At 37.8% G+C, this 17,801-nt stretch overlaps 1 protein-coding gene across 1 annotated transcript in view; it reads left to right on the forward strand.

Annotated features, from left to right (window-relative positions):
* NALF1 (NALCN channel auxiliary factor 1) overlaps nucleotides 1–9,734 on the forward strand; it is a 661,249-nt gene extending 651,515 nt beyond the window's left edge. Inside the window, exon 3 of the mRNA XM_070751191.1 lies at nucleotides 9,316–9,734. Within this exon, the coding sequence (XP_070607292.1) occupies nucleotides 9,316–9,611 (296 nt within the window). The 3' untranslated portion in view covers nucleotides 9,612–9,734. The remainder of the gene's footprint in view (nucleotides 1–9,315) is intronic.
* The last annotated feature ends 8,067 nt before the right edge of the window (nucleotides 9,735–17,801 follow it).

The following is a 17,801-nucleotide window of genomic DNA, read 5'->3' on the forward strand; positions in this document are numbered from 1 at the left end:
TGGGAGGAAACAGGGCATCCACCCTCCCTGTGGTTTCCCCAATCGCATGCATATTTGCTTTTACATTGATTCCTATGGGAAAAATTACTTCTTCTTACAAACGTTTCTACTTAAGAACCTGGTCATGGAACAAATTAAGTTCGTAAGTAGAGGTACCACTGTATATCCCACAAGAATGATGCTATTGCTCTGTAATCCTGAAGAGCATTCACTTTTGCCTTCCCTCTTTCCTACTTCCCCTCCTCCTCGCGTCTACTTAGGCATGACTCATCTGCCTTACATACCAATTCACTTTATTTGCTCTTTTTATATCAGTTCCAGAAGATAATTCCACTTCATGTTCTCAAGCACTTCCTATTTATGTTACCTGTACAGAATCCATCAGCTTGGACAATATTTTTAAGGGCTTCTTAAAATGAAACTTCCTGTGCTGTTGATGGAGGCTAAGATGTAAAACTCAATGTGCAGAATGAAAAAAGCATGATTCACGTTCAAAAGAAGTATCTTTGGAATATCAACATGCCTCGTTGGTCACATCAACTGTGCAACCAATGCTAGAATCACTTCTGCTTGTAACTGTAGCTTTAAAATACCAGATAGTTCTACAAAAAAAATACTTCCCGTATGAATCTTTCATTGCATTTCTTCCATACTGTGTACTTGGTCCAACTACATCCCCAGAGCTTGCAAATGTGTCAACAAACTGAAATATTGAAAGAACAAAGGATGTACTCAAATATGAAGCCTCTTGGTGCAGTGGTTAAGGCATCAAGCTAGAAACCAGATACTGAGTTTTAATCTCATGTTAGGCACAAAGCCAGCAGCCACTTTGGGCCAGTCCTTCTCTCTCAGATCTAGGAAGAAAACAATGGCAAATTAAAATGGCAAATTGGCAAGAAAGTTGCAGGGTTAGTCCAAACAGTCACCAAGAGCTAACATTAACTTGAACATGCACACCTGCAAGTGCATATGAAGCCTCTTGGTGCAGTGGTTAAGGCATCAAGCTAGAAACCAGATACTGAGTTTTAATCTCATGTTAGGCACAAAGCCAGCAGCCACTTTGGGCCAGTCCTTCTCTCTCAGATCTAGGAAGAAAACAATGGCAAATTAAAATGGCAAATTGGCAAGAAAGTTGCAGGGTTAGTCCAAACAGTCACCAAGAGCTAACATTAACTTGAACATGCACACCTGCAAGTGCGTGCACACACATGAATATGGACAACAGAAATTCTAGGATTTTTTTTAAAAAAAATACTTCTACAAGAATAAGTACAGTGTTCCCTCGATTTTCACGGGTTTGAACTTTGCGAAAAGTCTATACCACGGTTTTTCAAAAATATTAATTAAAAAATACTTCACGGATTTTTTCCCTATACCAAGGTTTTTCCCGCCCGATGGCGTCATATGTCATCGCCAAACTTTTGTCTGCCTTTAATAAATATTTTTAAAATAAACTTTAATAAATAAACACGGTGAGTAATAATCTAAATGGTTGCTAAGAGAATGGGAAATTGCAATTTAGGGGTTTAAAGTTTTAAGGGAAGGTTTGTAATACTGTTCATAGCCAAAAGTAGTGTATTTACTTCCGCATCTCTACTTCGTGGAAATTCGACTTTCGCGGGTGGTCTCGGAACGCATCCCCCGTGAAAATCGAGGGAACACTGTATTCAGTATGAAGCATTCATTCTCATTCTTGCTTTTGACATGACTTTGATATTTACAATATCATGACAAATTAAACATGAATCTGTAGTACGAATAAATTATTCACTTTTAAACATCTACTGGGATTTTTTTGAGTAGGGAATTTTATATGCTGTTTCTGGGTCTTCTTGAAAAGATTTTGGAATTAAGAGGACTATTAAACATTTTGTGGCGTGGGTGTCTTGCTTCTTCTGGCCTACCTGCAGAAGCAAGAGGATTAAAGCTAGTAATCTTAGTCAATCCGAGCATTCGAGCTTCACTAAACAAAAGGGTTTAAAATTTTCACCCCGGATACTATGGTATCATGCAGGTGATTCTCATATAAATGCTCGGAAATCTAGGAGCACTGGGGGACAAGGGGATCAATGCTAACTGATGTGTACTGATTTTCAAGCACGCATTTTCTGCAATTTAAAATTTGTATCAAGTACAGTGGTATCACTACTTAAGAACTTAATTCGTTCCGTGACCAAGTTCTTAAGTAGAAAAGTGTGTAAGTAGAAGCAGTTTTCTCCATAGGAATCAATATAAAAGCAAATAATGCGTGCAAACCGATTAGGAAAGAAATAAAAGCTCGGAATTTGGGTGAGAGGAGGAAGAGGACGAAGAGGAGGAGGACAGTCGCTGCCCAGAGCGAAGGGAGCGTTTCTTTTCTCTGGGCGCTGGCAGTGGTTTATTTCCTCTTCAAGTGCCCAGAGAAAGTAAAATGCTTTGTTCACTCTGGATTGCCAAAGCCTCCTTAAGCACCACTGAAATACTCCTCTGGCAGCCTAGAAAAGCCTGAGATGGCTGGGATTAAAGGGGGAATGGCAGGAAACTGTCCGGGCCTTCGTGCCGCTCTCAAATTTTCTGGGAAATTTTTCCAGGCTTGGGTTCCTAAGTAGAAAATGATTCTTAAGAAGAGACAAAAAAATCTTGAACACCCAGTTCTTATCTAGAAAAGTTCTTAAGTAGAGGTACCACTGTACATGTTCACAGATTTTTTTGTGTGATTATGTCATATACATTACACAAACCTGTAATATTTTGGCATTATCGTAATTTTCTGACCAGGCAACTGAACAGATCAAGATAAGAGTGCACTTCAACCAGCAATGATAAATTAACCTCTTCAAATCTAAATGTATATGGAGATTGTTTCAAAGGTGCTTTTTCAAGAAACAATTGGACTTCCTAGTTTTTCTTTGAAGACATTTTCCTTCTGATCTAAGGAGATTCTTAAGCTCTTCAAATCTAATACCATCTATAAATTCCATGATCTCCAATGCTATATATTTGTTAGGAAATGGGAATATCATCTAATACATCTCCAATGCTATATATTTGTTAGGAAATGGGAATATCATCTAATACATTTCCCTTTTGGAAATGCTGGCCTAGATGTTAAATGATAAATGGTTGGTTTATGAGCAGAATAATTTTATTAAATAAGCATATTAACATGTACTAACACATATACATGTTTATTAGTGCTATTAAATTAATAACAATCCTAGTCAATCAATACTTTTCCAGATTGACATATATTGTGAAATAATGCAAAGTTAAAGAAAGGATAGAAACTGTTGTGGTTGGCTCTGGCCTAGCTCCTGCCCCAAGGAATGTGGAGGTGGATGCAGGGGAAACATCAACATGCCATAAGCCTGTTTTATTGCCGACAGAATCAGGTAGTGAAGTTTCCTCGGAAGAAGAAGAAGGTGGGGGTGACTTGGAAGAGGGGAGTTTGGCAGACAGCCCAGGAGGAGGTCAATCATCCTTCGATTCTGAACAAGAATTTATGACACACCCACGCATGCATAGGAGACAACAACTGAAGGATTATTACAGGAGATAAATGAGGCCACCTGTAGTTGGGTGGGGCTGCTGTAATTAGTGCTACAGATAAAAGAGTAGCCTGGTGTTTTAGCCTTATGGCAGTTTACCTGATTCATAGTTTCATAAAGTTCATGGTTTTTGCTGTTCAAGATTGTGTGTGGACTTTCTGGACTTTAGAATTGGACTCAATTTCCCAGTTATTGGGTGAGAATTTGGATTGCATTTAACCTGTGCCTTGTGTGTAACAGAAAATCCCTTTGACATTTAAAAAGGGAGCTGTTTCTGTTTTTCTGTTGATAAAGACTTTTAGGTTTTCCTTCTATCGTGTGGTGTGTGTCTTTCTGGACTAATTACCCTGTAATTATGGGCGGTTGAGACACGCTGGCAGAACAGAAACTCATTAAAAAAAGGAATTATACATTTGCATTCCATGAAACCTCAAACTTTCTTTTTGTAATAATTCCTAATCCCAACTCACAAATCATATAGCTTGATTGAAGGCAAACTTCATTATCAAGAATAATATTTTTCTTGATATTGTTCACATCAGGTGAACAATACAGGTTCTCTATTAATAATATCAGAGGGTAGAAATAAATATAATCAGAGGTGGGCTGCTGCCCAGATTTGGGGGGGGGGACGCAGTGGGGTAGGGAAAATGAAACTCCACCCCAGAGCACCCAATTTGCACTGAAAGATGTTGAAAGAAAATGCAGCACGTTCTGCATAAGCCACGCCCACAGTGTGGTAGTAAAAAAATTTGATAGCCCTTCATTGAATATAACTCAAAAACTTTATTGTCCCAGACACTATCGTCTCCAATGGTTCTGATTTGTGAAAAACTCTAAAACACGAATTTGAGCTCTGACCGTCTAGTGAGCTTATTACGTTCTGTGAATTTCTACAGGATGAGAACAACAAAATATTTTATTTAATAATTTTTAAAAATTAATTTTAAAATATAAAGCACACATAACATACAATAAGTGCTCAGTGATTAGTGCCCACCACCAGACAATATTCGTACCCCTCCACCAGAATGGGAGCATGTTTTATACATACCATTTTAACTCAAGAGCAATATATCTATTTACATATTATAAATCGATTCCAATTTATTCCTTGTAGCTGGGTCTCGAATTTTACTAATCATATACAGTGTTCCCTCGATTTTCGTGGGTTCGAACTTCGCGAAAAGTTTATACCATGGTTTTAAAAAAATATTAATTAAAAAATACTTTGCGGTTTTTTTCATATACCATGGTTTTTCCCGCCCGATGACATCATATGTCATTGCCAAACTTTCATCTGCCTTTAATAAATATTTTTTAATAAACTTTAATAAATAAACATGGTGAGTAATAATCTAAATGGTTGCTAAGGGAATGGGAAAATGTAATTTAGGGGTTTAAAGTGTTAAGGGAAGGCTTGTGATACTGTTCATAGCCAAAAATAGCGTATTTACTTCCGCATCTCTACTTTTGCGGATATTTGACTTTCGTGGGCGGTCTCAGAACGCATCCCCCGCGAAAATCGAGAGAACACTGTATCCTCTTACCTTGTCCCATCGTCCCATCAGTTCCCGCAAATCAATTTCATTGGCTCAGTTAACACAAAATATCTCAAACAAACTTCAAGTTGCTGCAATGCCCTGCTTGGTAGATAGAAAACTCTTCTCCTTTTTATTAGGAATAGGCAAACTCTTAAAGATGATAACATGCACTTGCTGTTTCAAAATGTAACCTTTTTTCCCCTATTACTGTTTATTTCTCATTTTGCAAATCCTTAATAGGATGGTTGTGAATGCCATGCATTTGGGCATTAAAACTCTGGTTTATTTATTTATTTTTTTAAGTTTTATTATTGGGTCTTAAACACACAGACAAAATGTTTGCAGTACAGACTTGAAGGTATGTGAATCAAAAGTAACCTACCGTTTTGCATTATTGAAATAAACAATCCCTGATACTTGTTCTGCCGGCGTGTTTCAACCGCCCGTTATTATTATTATTATTATTATTATTATTATTATTATTATTATTATTAATTGGATTTGTATGCCGCCCCTCTCCGCAGACTCAGGTAATTAGTCCAGGAAGACACACACCACACTATAAAAGGAAAACCCAAAAGTTTTTATAAACAAAAAAACAGAAACAGCTCCCTTTTTAAATGTCAAAGGGATTTTCTGGTACACACAAGGCACAGGTGAAATGCAATCCAATTGCTCACCCAATAACTAGGAAATTGAGTCCAATTCTAAAGTCCAGAGAGTCCACACACAATCTTGAACAGCACAAAAACCACGATCTTGACAAAACAATGAATCAGATAAACTGCCACAAGGCTAAATCACACGCTGTTCTTTTTATCTGTAGCACTAATTACAGCAGCCCCACCCGACCACAGGTGGCCTCATTTTCTCTTGTAATAATCCTTCAGTTGTTGTCTCCTATGCATCACTCTAAGCATGCGTGGATGTGTCATTAATTCTTGTTCAGAATCCAGGGATGATAAAGATGATTGATCTCCTCCTGTGCTGTCTGCCAAACTCTCCTCTTCCCTGTCACTCACGCTTCCTTGGTCAGAGGAGGCTTCATCGACAGATTCCATTGAGAGCAAAACAGGCCTGCAGCATGTGGATGTTTCCCCCACATCCACCTCCACATTCCTTGGGGCAGGAGCTGGGCAAGAGCTAACAATACTGAAAGTTATTTAGAAGGAATGGTCTTTTAATCAGAGACATAGCTTAACTGAAAGAGCAAGCCAATTCTCCATATTGGAAAGTCATTGGCAATCAGAACTCATTCAAAAGTTTTCAATAACCACTTGGGTTGCTGCTCTTTAAATTGTAGGATTGTCCCTGAGATGATAATGTTATTGCACCATTGTTACATTTTAATGAAAAACAAAATGTTGATGGGTTCCTGAACCTACTGAAGGTCTTTAGCTATAGTAGCCAGGACAATAAAAGCTGGGAAAATATTACATGCCATCCAGACTACATTAATTTCTGTGTATTTTGCAAAAATGAAAGTTGAGCAGCAGAAACTATTCTGCCAAACTGGAAATATTGTACAGTCCTTCTAGTCCTACAAAGATTGAACGGCATCATTTTTGTAACTTGGTTACCAGTCTAATTTGACCACTGAGTAGCTGAAAGGCAATGCAGAGACTTCTTGCTGTCTCTTGGTGATCATCTATGATGTGGTAGTCTTACCTGCTTCTCTGCATTGTTAATGAAATCATCATTCAATTGGTGAAAGTGACCAATGAGGAAGACTCTTGAATCTATTTATTTGGAACCTCTAGACTAGATAATCCCTGTCCCCCCAAAGAGGAATGGACAGGAAGCAAAGGAGTATCAAACCACAGCCTCCATCCTGAGTAATGTTTGCAAAATCTTGACTTAAAGAGAACCAAGTATTGTATTTCAAATGAAAACTGCTTCCTGAATTTAGAGAGCAAACAACAAAAGATAGATGTCACATGTTTCTTGGAGCCAATCAGCATTATTCTACTTATAAAGCCTACAAAGCATTGTGGAGATTTCTTTTTTATGCTTTAAATGCTGGGAACTACAGTATTAATGGGTTATTGCGGATATATTTTGTAGTTTAGAGCAAGTGACTGGGGACATCTAGTGGAGAACAGCAAGCATGTCATGCATAACAAATTACATTTGAATTGTGAATGGGAAGCATTCAAGTCTTGTTTTGGTTGGAAAACAAGCTATAGTTCCTAAATAAAATAATCAGGACTGATTCTGTTACAAAAGAATCTCTAATATAAATATGTGACTCACCAAACAATAAAATATTTAAAATATAAATATAATGATATTTAAAGTTGTTTTGTAATAGAATCATGAGACAAGAAGGGATATTTACATAGACTTCTGCAAAATCTTTGATTCAGTGGTACAACAAACTACAGTTAAAACTAAGTTCTTACAAAGAAAGAAAGAAAGAAAGAAAGAAAGAAGGAAGGAAGAGGAAGGAAGAAAGAAAGAGAAAGAAAGAAAGAAAGAAAGAAAGAAAGATTGTAAAAATCACAGATTTGGGGAGCACGATCAAGGACAAAAAGTTGTTCCAAGTGTCCATAAGTAAGTTTCATGAGATATTTATAGTTTGGGGAAATATTTATGAATTTCTTCTTTTCATTAAGTCTCAGGTAACAAACCAATGGATCAATCCTTAGGTGATCTGAAAATTTGGACCTTCACTTTGGAGAAATGCTAGGAAGAACATATTTTTTAATTGACAATTTTAGGAGTTTCAGGTCAGGATATCTGAAAGATAACAGGCTGGGAATATAATTACTTATTTTTTTTAGAAGGGCTATTATAGGGAGATATAGCTGCAAGAGTTGGAAGACACTGCAATTAGTTAAGGGAGGCAAACTATGTAGAGAATGATTGATGAATCAGATGATGATGACATCTTTGGAAGTGTAGCTATAATTGGCTTTTCATGACATTTCAAGTACATTTTAGATACTGCTGAGTGTTGATTTATCTGAAAATCCTTAGACTATCCACCGTTGACCTCTCCCGATTCCTAAGAGGTCAGTAAGAGGCATGTCCTAATGTTTCTCTTTTACTAGTATCATATATATAAATATTGTTACATCTTTGTATATCACCGACAAAACAAATAAATAAATAAATAAATAAATAATAGTTTGAAAATTAAGACATATATACTGTAAATCCCAAATTTATTGGGAAAACTGATTGTCAGATAATGTTTAATATAGAACAAAATTCTCTGGCAAGTTTGTTCAAAGAAGCTTTTGTTAAATATTTGATAATGAGTGGTTGTTATTAGAATAGAATAGAATAGAATAGAATAGAATAGAATAGAATAGAATAGAATATAATTTTATTGGCCAAGTGTGATTGGACACAGAAGGAATTTGTCTTGGTGCAGATGCTCTCAGTGTACATAAAAGAAAAAGATACATTTGTCAAGAATCATGTGGTACAACATTTACTGATTGTCATAGGGGTCAAATAAGCAATGAAGAAACAATCAATATTAATAAAAAATCTCAGGATACAAGCAACAAGTTACACTCATAGAGTCCTAAGTGGGAGGAAAAGGATGATAGGAATGATGAGAAAAAAACTAGTAGAAATAGAAGTGCAGATTTAGTAAAAGTATCATTAATTAATCTTAATATACACTGCTTTTCCACATAGGTTGTCTGGAATGACTTCTGACACAATGTAATCACAGCCATAGATTCTAAATATTTTATAGATTATATTCGACTGCTGGACAGGTTATATAAGAGCCAAGGTGGTGCAGCGGGTAGAGTGCAGTACTGCAGGCCACTAAAGCTGACTGCTAGATCTCTAGGTCAGCGGTTCAAATCTCATCACCGGCTCAAGCTTGACTCAGCCTTCCATCCTTCCGAGGTGGGTAAAATGAGGACCCGGATTGTGGGGGCAACATTCTGGCTCTGTTAAAAAGTGCTATTGCTAACATGTTGTAAGCCGCCCTGAGTCTAAGGAGAAGGGCGGCATAATAAATCGAATAAATAAATATATGGATCTATTCCAATGGTAGCGAACCTATGGCATGCATGCAGAGCCCCCTCTGTGCATGTGTGCTGTCACCCCAGCTCTGTTTCGGATCTCTGGCTGTTCTTTGGGTCACACACGCTTGCGCCCACGCCTTACAGTTTGGGGCACTCGGTGCCTAAAAGGTTCGCCATCACTGCTCTATTCCTTACCCTCTTTATTTTCTTTATAAAAGACTATTGATATGTTTCTCTTTTTCTCTCCTGCAGGGCTCTATGACAATTACCCAACCAATGCAGAACCAGAATGCTGTGATGTCAGATGGGGACTCTTATCCGATAACCAATCCAAAGGGACTATAAAAACAAGTGACTCAATGATGTGTCACCGGACATCACTCACAGTTTCATCAGCATCAAGACTGTGTAACAGCAGACTCAAACTGTGTGTTCTTGTATTAATTCTCTTACATACAGTACTCACTGTCTCAGCAGCACAGAATTCAACAGAACTGGGCTTTGGAGGCATAACAAATTTTGAAGATAACTCCACCAATGAGGAATAAGAGACCTGATCCATCTCCTCCTACAGGCACACAGCAGGCCCACCCATATGGCAGTCAGATCCAAGAGACCGGACTTTTTTGCCCTCTGTTCCTTCCTCAAAAAGCCTTCTGGGTAAAACTCAACCTACGGGCCACTATCCAAACAAGGACGCATCCTATACAGCTTTTTATTGACTAAAAGGCTGTCTGGTGACTTAAATTTCTCACACCATTTTATACACTGTGTTTTAATGTTTGGAGTTTCTTTTTTTGGTTTGTTTTGCACTTGTTAATACAGGATTTTATTTTTCAGACAGTTTCTCAGAGCTAAACTAAGTCTTTTCACTGTCTTATCTATTTCTAGTCATTGTGTGTGCTCATCAAATAGTTTGGTCTTTTATGTCTTGTCAGTTTCTATTAGAAGAAAGAACTGCTGTGGTTCCATGGCAAAAGATTTTTTTAAAAACAAAACAGTGAAAACCAGCCCTCCCCTCCCAGCCCTCCTCTCCACAAAACCAGTTCTCTTTTCCCCCCATTATATTTCCCCCCCTGCTTCAATGCCCCAGAGCAAACCATTCCTGCTTGCTTTCCTTCAGTGTAATCACAATGAATGGGTGTGCGGTCCAACGCACCTCTGCCACTGTTACACAAGTCATCTGACTGGAGAAATCCAAAGTAAAGGAGGGTTGAGGAGGAGAGCACAATTAACGGATACTCTCCTTGAAAGTGGGATCTGACAATGAAACCTTAATATAAAGAAACCTATAACAAACTGTTGCTCCAAGGCCCATTTTCAAGAAGTCTAGTCCTTTCTCACTGGTCAGTTGAACAGGAGCGGTCTGATTTAGACCACCATATATGAAACCAAGCCAAGAGCTCAGCAAAGTGATGAGAGGGGAGGGGAGACCTACACACTGGTGGGAAAGGTTTGGCATTCATTGTGAATTACGGCTTTTATTCCTCTGTTATCACCTCTGTACCACATGGTAACCCCAATCTATAAAAACCAAAATGTTTATGAAAAAAAAGAGGGGGGGAATCCCCTCTTTGATTCTGAGGTAGAGATGTCTAGAGATATCAGGAAGGCTGTGAAGAACACAAGTGTCCTATCAAGCATAGGTGATATGGTCATTGCATGTGACTGTATATACTCTGAACATAAATATTGGGGTACGTCTTTTCTGGAATCACTTGCCCAACCAAGCAGATGACCATTGTAAAATGAATACACCATTGTGTGTTTATGCTGATATGGTTCCTACAGCCTACAAAAGAGTTTCTGCTCCTCAAGGCTACAATTTAATCTTTGGTAGTAAGGTAGGTTGGGGAGGAGATACAATTAAGTTAGGACAGTTTGGAGGGAAAAAAATCATGTTTTTTTTCTTTTTTTTTTAAAAAAGGATATTTTCATGAGTGTGCAATAAAATTTAAGATTCTGGGCTATAAGTAGTCAAGTATTGTGAGGGGTGGACAGGAGAAGATAATCCAATTGCCTTTTCCATTGCTCTTTTTATAGGACCATATCACCTGCTGAGTGGATGGGGTCTTGCTTTTTAAAATGGCTTTTTAGAGTTTACACTAGAATAAATGGAAGGAAAAGTTAATAAGGGCTGTTTTTTTAAAAAAAAACACAAAACAAAACAAAAACTTTTCATTCCTTCCTGTTCTCTAACTACACTTGGAAAGTGCACTTTAGAGCTGTTTGCTGTGTAGCTGAGAGATGAAGGAAAAAAGATAGAAAATATTCTCTTAACGTCTCGCATAAAAAAAACAATTCCTTGCCCATTTCAAGAAATGTTTCTATTCCTTGCTGCAGTGTTGATATGCATTTTTTTAATTCATGTTCTATAATTTGTGAAGTTCTGGAAAAAAAAAAAAGACAACCTAGACGAACAACCCTACTGCTTTAGCAGATTCAACTAATGCATTTGTTAAAATGTATAATTTGAACTATTTTGCAAGACTTCTTGTTTTGATAGTGTTTTGCTATGACTGAGAATGAGGATCTTAAAATGACCTGTGCAAATACAAAACAAAACAAAACGGCACGTAAATGCAGAATTCTTCAGTTTCTTGCCTTATGTTTTCCCCTCCTTTCCACTGCGCATACACCCACATGGGTATCTACGTGGCATAAAGCACCATGCGTTTTGGGGTGGAGTACATTTTCTGATGCATGTTGTGGAAATGTGAATAGGTAAGGTGGGCAAAGGGAAAGCTGCATTCAATGACCGAATGTAAATTTGAAAGAAAATCTGATCTCTTCTTGCAAAATCCATGCAGCAAATTCTGTACAGAACCACAGCGCCAGAGGGCTTAAGTGGAACCATGTGAGAAAAAAAAAATCCTTAGGAGAGCTCTTGTTCAACTGACCACATTTTTTTTCCTGATCTTAACACGTAAATGGTCAGTAAACAGTTTGTTATATACCTTGATCTACCTCTGCTGTACAAAGGCCATTCAGCAACTTCCATTTCTGTGGCATTCATGGCATCGTTTTGTTTTCCCCTTCAAATTATGCATTCATATTTGGTTCTTCCTTTTGTTTTTCCGCTATCTCAACACAGTAGTGTGTTCTGTTCACATCCCCCCAGTTAAAATAACATTAAAAACAGATGCTGATTCTTCTCTGTGGGATCCTGTTTTGCCTCATAACGATCTACTGCAGAGAATGGCAGTCAAAAACGTATTCTCTTTCTCCCCCCTCCCCTCTGTCTGTCTCCCACCCCATTCCCTTTTCAGTTGCATTTTTAGGGGGAGAAATATACTCAACTTCTTTTTGGCTCCAGGCAGGGCTGCAGGAGGAAAAAAAAAAACTCATTAAAAAAAACAGTGGCAACATTATTCATTTGCTTTAAAAAAAAAAAAAAGCCAAACATTGAGTAAAATGAAGTAGGAAGCACAAACCATTTTACTTAAAAATATAATAAAATGTTTCCTTCCTTTCCAAATAGGTGCCTGAAGTTACATTGTCTCTGTCACTACCCCAATTCACAATCTAATTATTTTACTGATTTTTCTTTTATTTCCCCCCCACCCAAAAGGAATATAGTGTTCTCGGGAGACAGCTGCTGTGATGTGTGTTATTGTTTGGGCCTGGGTATGTTTAATCCAGCAGTGTGGTCTGTATTCTTTCTTAGCAGCAGCTAAGAAACCATGCCTAGAACAAAAGGACCTTTTTTTTAAATGAAGTTCAGAGAAACATAATCATGTATGATGCAAAAGCTCATCCCATCCATTTCTCATCCGTAACCGTTTTCTTGGCACAAACCTGAGCATGCTTGATATTGTGCATCTATTACTTTTGCCCAAATAAATTTGCATCTTGCCACTGTAACCGCCATCTTGTTCCATTTCTCCTTGTATTGTATGAGTTGACATACATGATGAAGAATTGGCTTCTAACAGACCATCATTCAATATTCTAGCCTAGCACAATGAAGAAAGAGAATGACATATATTTCGAAGTTGTGTGCAACAGACTTCCCCTTTCTTTCATGTGTTTTATGATTTGATTTTCTGAAACAAGAAAAAAAACCCCAGAGTTCTTGCAATATATTAATACTACAAAGCCAAAATGTCATAGAATCTAATCAGAGCTACTAATTGTTTCTTCCTTAGTGCACTTCAGAATCCATTATACTGACTTTCTGTTCATTAAAGAGAGAGAATATTTTTGGTGGGTGTGGAGGGGTAAATAGAGCTATTGATAGCTATCCCTCCATGCAGAATTATTCATTTTGTGGAAAAGTGGATATAAATTGGAGTATAAGCTGAAAATCAAGTTCCAGTGAGTGTGGAAGACCGAACAAGGATTTAAATATTCAAGAGAATTCCTTTTTGTAATAATTTGAAATACAGAAACATTTAAAAGATAACAGAAATCACTTATTGAGATACAAGTATAACCGGCCTAAAATTGGGTGGTCTAGCACAATATAACTTTATTAGAACAATAGAGGATGAAAACATTTATTTTCAGCTATTTTCTCTGCAATCTCAGCGATTTTTTGCTTCCTTACATGGTGGAAGTAAAAATTTGGCAAAATCGCGCATGTGTGAGCATCCCCTTGTGAGATTTCGACATTTTTTGGTTCCTGTGCATGCATAGAAGCAAAATGTTGTGAGGGGGCACAGTGCACCGGTATGGAGAAAGGTGGAACCCACAACTAGATAACAGATGATAGGACAATAATAAATATTGCATAAACAAGAGAAGGTTGTATGCCAGTCAGTGTAATTCCAAGATCCTCCAAACAAAATGTCCTATTGGCATGAAAAGTTAAAAAAAACCAATCATCCTTAAATATCCTTATCCAAATTAAAAACTCTGACTTCAGAGTCTCTTCCATCAGGTTCTTTCATGCTTGATGAAATTGTAAGCTGAAACTTTTTATAAGATTATAATTTTATTTTGAATACATTTAAATAACGGGTCATTTTATTAAAAGACTTGCTGAAGGTAAGAGAGAGGGTTTGAAATGGAACATGTACGTACATAAATCTACTAAACATATACATACATAAAATTTTAAGCTGCTTGGATTCTCCAAAGCAGTGCGTGATATTAGTTGGTATTCATAGGAAGAAAGTTGAAAAATGCTAAATCTTTAATATACCTAATGCAGTTTTTTATGGACTTAACATAAGCAATATTATTCATGGCAAGATCGGGACACAGTGAAGCTGCCTTCAGCAGTTATTTCCCCCCAAATCTGATGACATTTTGCTGAAAAAATTATTTGATAGAGTTATAATCCATGTTTTTGTTCAGTTCAACCTGAGTTTGAGGTTATTGTATTTTATTTTAGCATATTAGATATGCTTGATTATAAAATCTGTGTTTTAAATGAGCTAGATGCCTTGGGAAGAACCTTGTTTTTATTCTATTTTTAATGCACTACATATTTAGACTAGGATCATGACTTAACGCCAAGATCTGCTGCATAGATAACTCTGCTGAACATCTACTGAAGATTTCCAATGGAGAAAGCAAATGCAGAAAGTTTCCCAAAGTGTTTTATTAAAATTTGCCACAAGCATGCTCAGTAGAAACATGCAAAGCATTCAAAAGTGCCTTGAACACTTAAAGACAAAAACCAAGCTCCTGATGTAAATGTTTATCAGCACTTTGAGGCAGACAAAGTCAAGAAAGGAGAAGCTGGGATCTCGTGAAGGTCTTGACAGGTCTTGAACACCTTGAAAGTTTATCAGGTTTCTATCTGTCACATGTGCTGTATGTATGTTCTTCTCCCTTAATGGATCATTGCTCCCTCCCCTCTTCCTGGATTCAGCACAATTGCTTCCAAGGCCTTTCCAGTACACCCCTGTAATATGTGCATGCATAGATGTGCTTCACTGACAATCCTAGTGGAAGTATGTGCTTTATAAGCTCATTTCAAAACACCTAGAGAAGTTAGGAAGCAGCTGTTGAAAACTTTGAAAAGGTTACACCAATAGATGCTATGGCTACCTTAGCTCTTCTTCAAATACCATGCACAGATCTGGGAGTCAGCACTTATGGAATTATATTCTTTTCCTCTGAATCACTCTATAAAATAGATTAATCTGAGTGTCAGTAATGAGATTTAAGGCTAACCAGGATTCATTTCATGTGTGGAGCATTACCAAATGAATTCACAGGAGAAACAAGAAGGAGGCGAAGAACAACATGATATAACTATGTCAGACATCATGATGCACTTGAATAACTATATTGCCATTATCATGGTTGAGGTTCCTGCATTCCCAAATTAACAGTATATATTTTATTTTACAGGAAGCGTGCGAACCGGTAGCAGCAGAATTGGAACCCTGTACTGCAGGGGGCATATTATGCACTGGGTCAATTTGGGTCAGTGCCAACCCATTCAGAACCAAAGATGTTCAAGAGGTCCAAAAATCCAGAACCTCTCTGTCTTACTTGATTTAAATTGAAGCCTGTTGCTCCCCATTCAATTGCAAAACAAGTTAGAACAAGTTAGAACATACATCTCTGTGGCTAGGGGAACTTTTGCACAGGTACGCCTAGTGCACCAGTTGTGGCCCTATTTGGATCGGGAGTCTCTTCTCACAGTCACTCATGCCCTTATCATCTTGTGGCTTGACTAATGTAACATGCTGTACATGGGGCTACCCTTGAAAAATGTTCAGAGACTACAATTAGTCCAGAATGCAGGCATTTGAGCTGTTGTGGGTATGCCTAGGTACACTCACATCACACCGACACTCCGCAAACTGCACTGGCTTCTAATTGGTCTCCGAACACAATTTAGGATGTTGGTTATCACCTAGAAAGCCCTATATGTCTAAGGGCCAGACTATTTACGGGACGGTCTTCTGCCTTATACCTCTCAGCGACAGATTAGGGCCCACAGGGTTGGCCTTCTCCAAGTCCCATCAGCCAAACAATGCCGAATGGCGGGGCCGTGTGGAAGGGCCTTTTTTGTGGTGGCTCCGGCTCTCTTGAACCAGCTACCCCACGAGATTCATACCGCCTCCACCCTCCAGGCCTTCTGGAAATCTGAAAACGTGGCTCCACCAGCAGGCCTAACGCTATTGAGCAATACCATATAATTCCAGCCTAGAAGTAATGAATGCTTTTATTTAGGGGTTTTAAATTGTTTTTACACTGTTTTTACTTGTTGTACGCTGCCCAGAGTCAGCAAGGAGTTGGGTGGCTTATAAATTTAATAAATTCAATTCAATTAAAGTTATCATAGTCACCAATCAACATTTTTTTCCTAACTGCATATATTTCCATCAATATTTATATTTGATATATTTGTATTTGCATTGCCATGCAATCATAGTAATTTAAGTTACAATTTAAAAAATAATATAATAAAAACAAGCAATGCAAAGAATACTAGAAAGAGAATAGGTACAGAAAAAAGGAAGAGGAAACTGGAAGAAAATACAGCAACAAAACTCAACTATTTAACGTTCATCCCAGTAAAAGAGATTATATGGAATGTAACAGTTCAGACAAAAGCAGCAATCACTGGTCTGGACCAGTGGTGAGTGCTAAATTAGATTGCCCCCAGTTTGTGCATGTATGACACTTCTGTGCATGTACAGAAGCTTCCAGGGCAGGTGGATGGAACCTCCCGCCATTGCCAATACCAGCTCAAAGAACTGGTCCGAACCGGTAGCAACTCACCGCTAGTCTGGCCCCACATTGAGAATTTATATTTGCTGCACTTCATGATACAAATTTAATGCAAGAAGACAAGCTCTATATACTTTCAGTTTAATTGGATGGTGCAAAAGCTTTAAACAGTAACATAACAATAACATTAGCACAGTTATTGATATAAATTCCAATTGTGAAGAGATTGGGAATTTAAATTGTATATTCTTAAGATTTTGTAGAAAGAAAGCTTCCTTCTATGAAGTGTTTTTCCCTTGTAGATCACTTGAACTTTGTTAGAGTGAAGTTGTGTTGCTTAATAAACTTTCTACAAACAGGTTACAAGCGGTGTGCCACAAGGGTCTGTTCTGGGTCCTATTCTTTTTAATATGTTTGTGAGTGACATAGGGGAAGGTTTGGTAGGGAAGGTTTGCCTATTTGCCGTTGACTCTAAAGTGCGCAATAGGGTTGATATTCCTGGAGGGGTCTGTAATATGGTAAATGATTTAGCTTTACTAGATAAATGGTCAAAGCAATGGAAACTGCAGTTTAATGTTTCCAAATGTAAAATAATGCACTTGGGGAAAAGGAATCCTCAATCTCAGTATTGCATTGGCAGTTCTGTGTTAGCAAAAACTTCAGAAGAGAAGGATTTAGGGGTAGTAATTTCTGACAGTCTCAAAATGGGTGAGCAGTGTGGTCCGGCAGTAAGAAAAGCAAGTAGGATGCTTGGCTGCATAGCTAGAGGTATAACAAGCAGGAAGAGGGAGATTGTGATCCCCTTATATAGAGCGCTGGTGAGACCACATTTGGAATACTGTGTTCAGTTCTGGAGACCTCACCTACAAAAAGATATTGACAAAATTGAACGGGTCCAAAGACGGGCTAAAAGAATGGTGGAAGGTCTTAAGCTTAAGGAAAGACTTAATGAACTCAATCTGTATAGTCTGGCTGACAGAAGGAAAAGGGGGGACATGATCGAAACATTTAAATATGTTAAAGGGTTAAATAAGGTTCAGGAGGGAAGTGTTTTTAATAGGAAAGTGAACACAAGAACAAGGGGACACAATCTGAAGTTA

This window comes from Erythrolamprus reginae, chromosome 4 (assembly GCF_031021105.1).
Source record: "Erythrolamprus reginae isolate rEryReg1 chromosome 4, rEryReg1.hap1, whole genome shotgun sequence".
Taxonomy (NCBI): domain Eukaryota; kingdom Metazoa; phylum Chordata; class Lepidosauria; order Squamata; family Dipsadidae; genus Erythrolamprus; species Erythrolamprus reginae.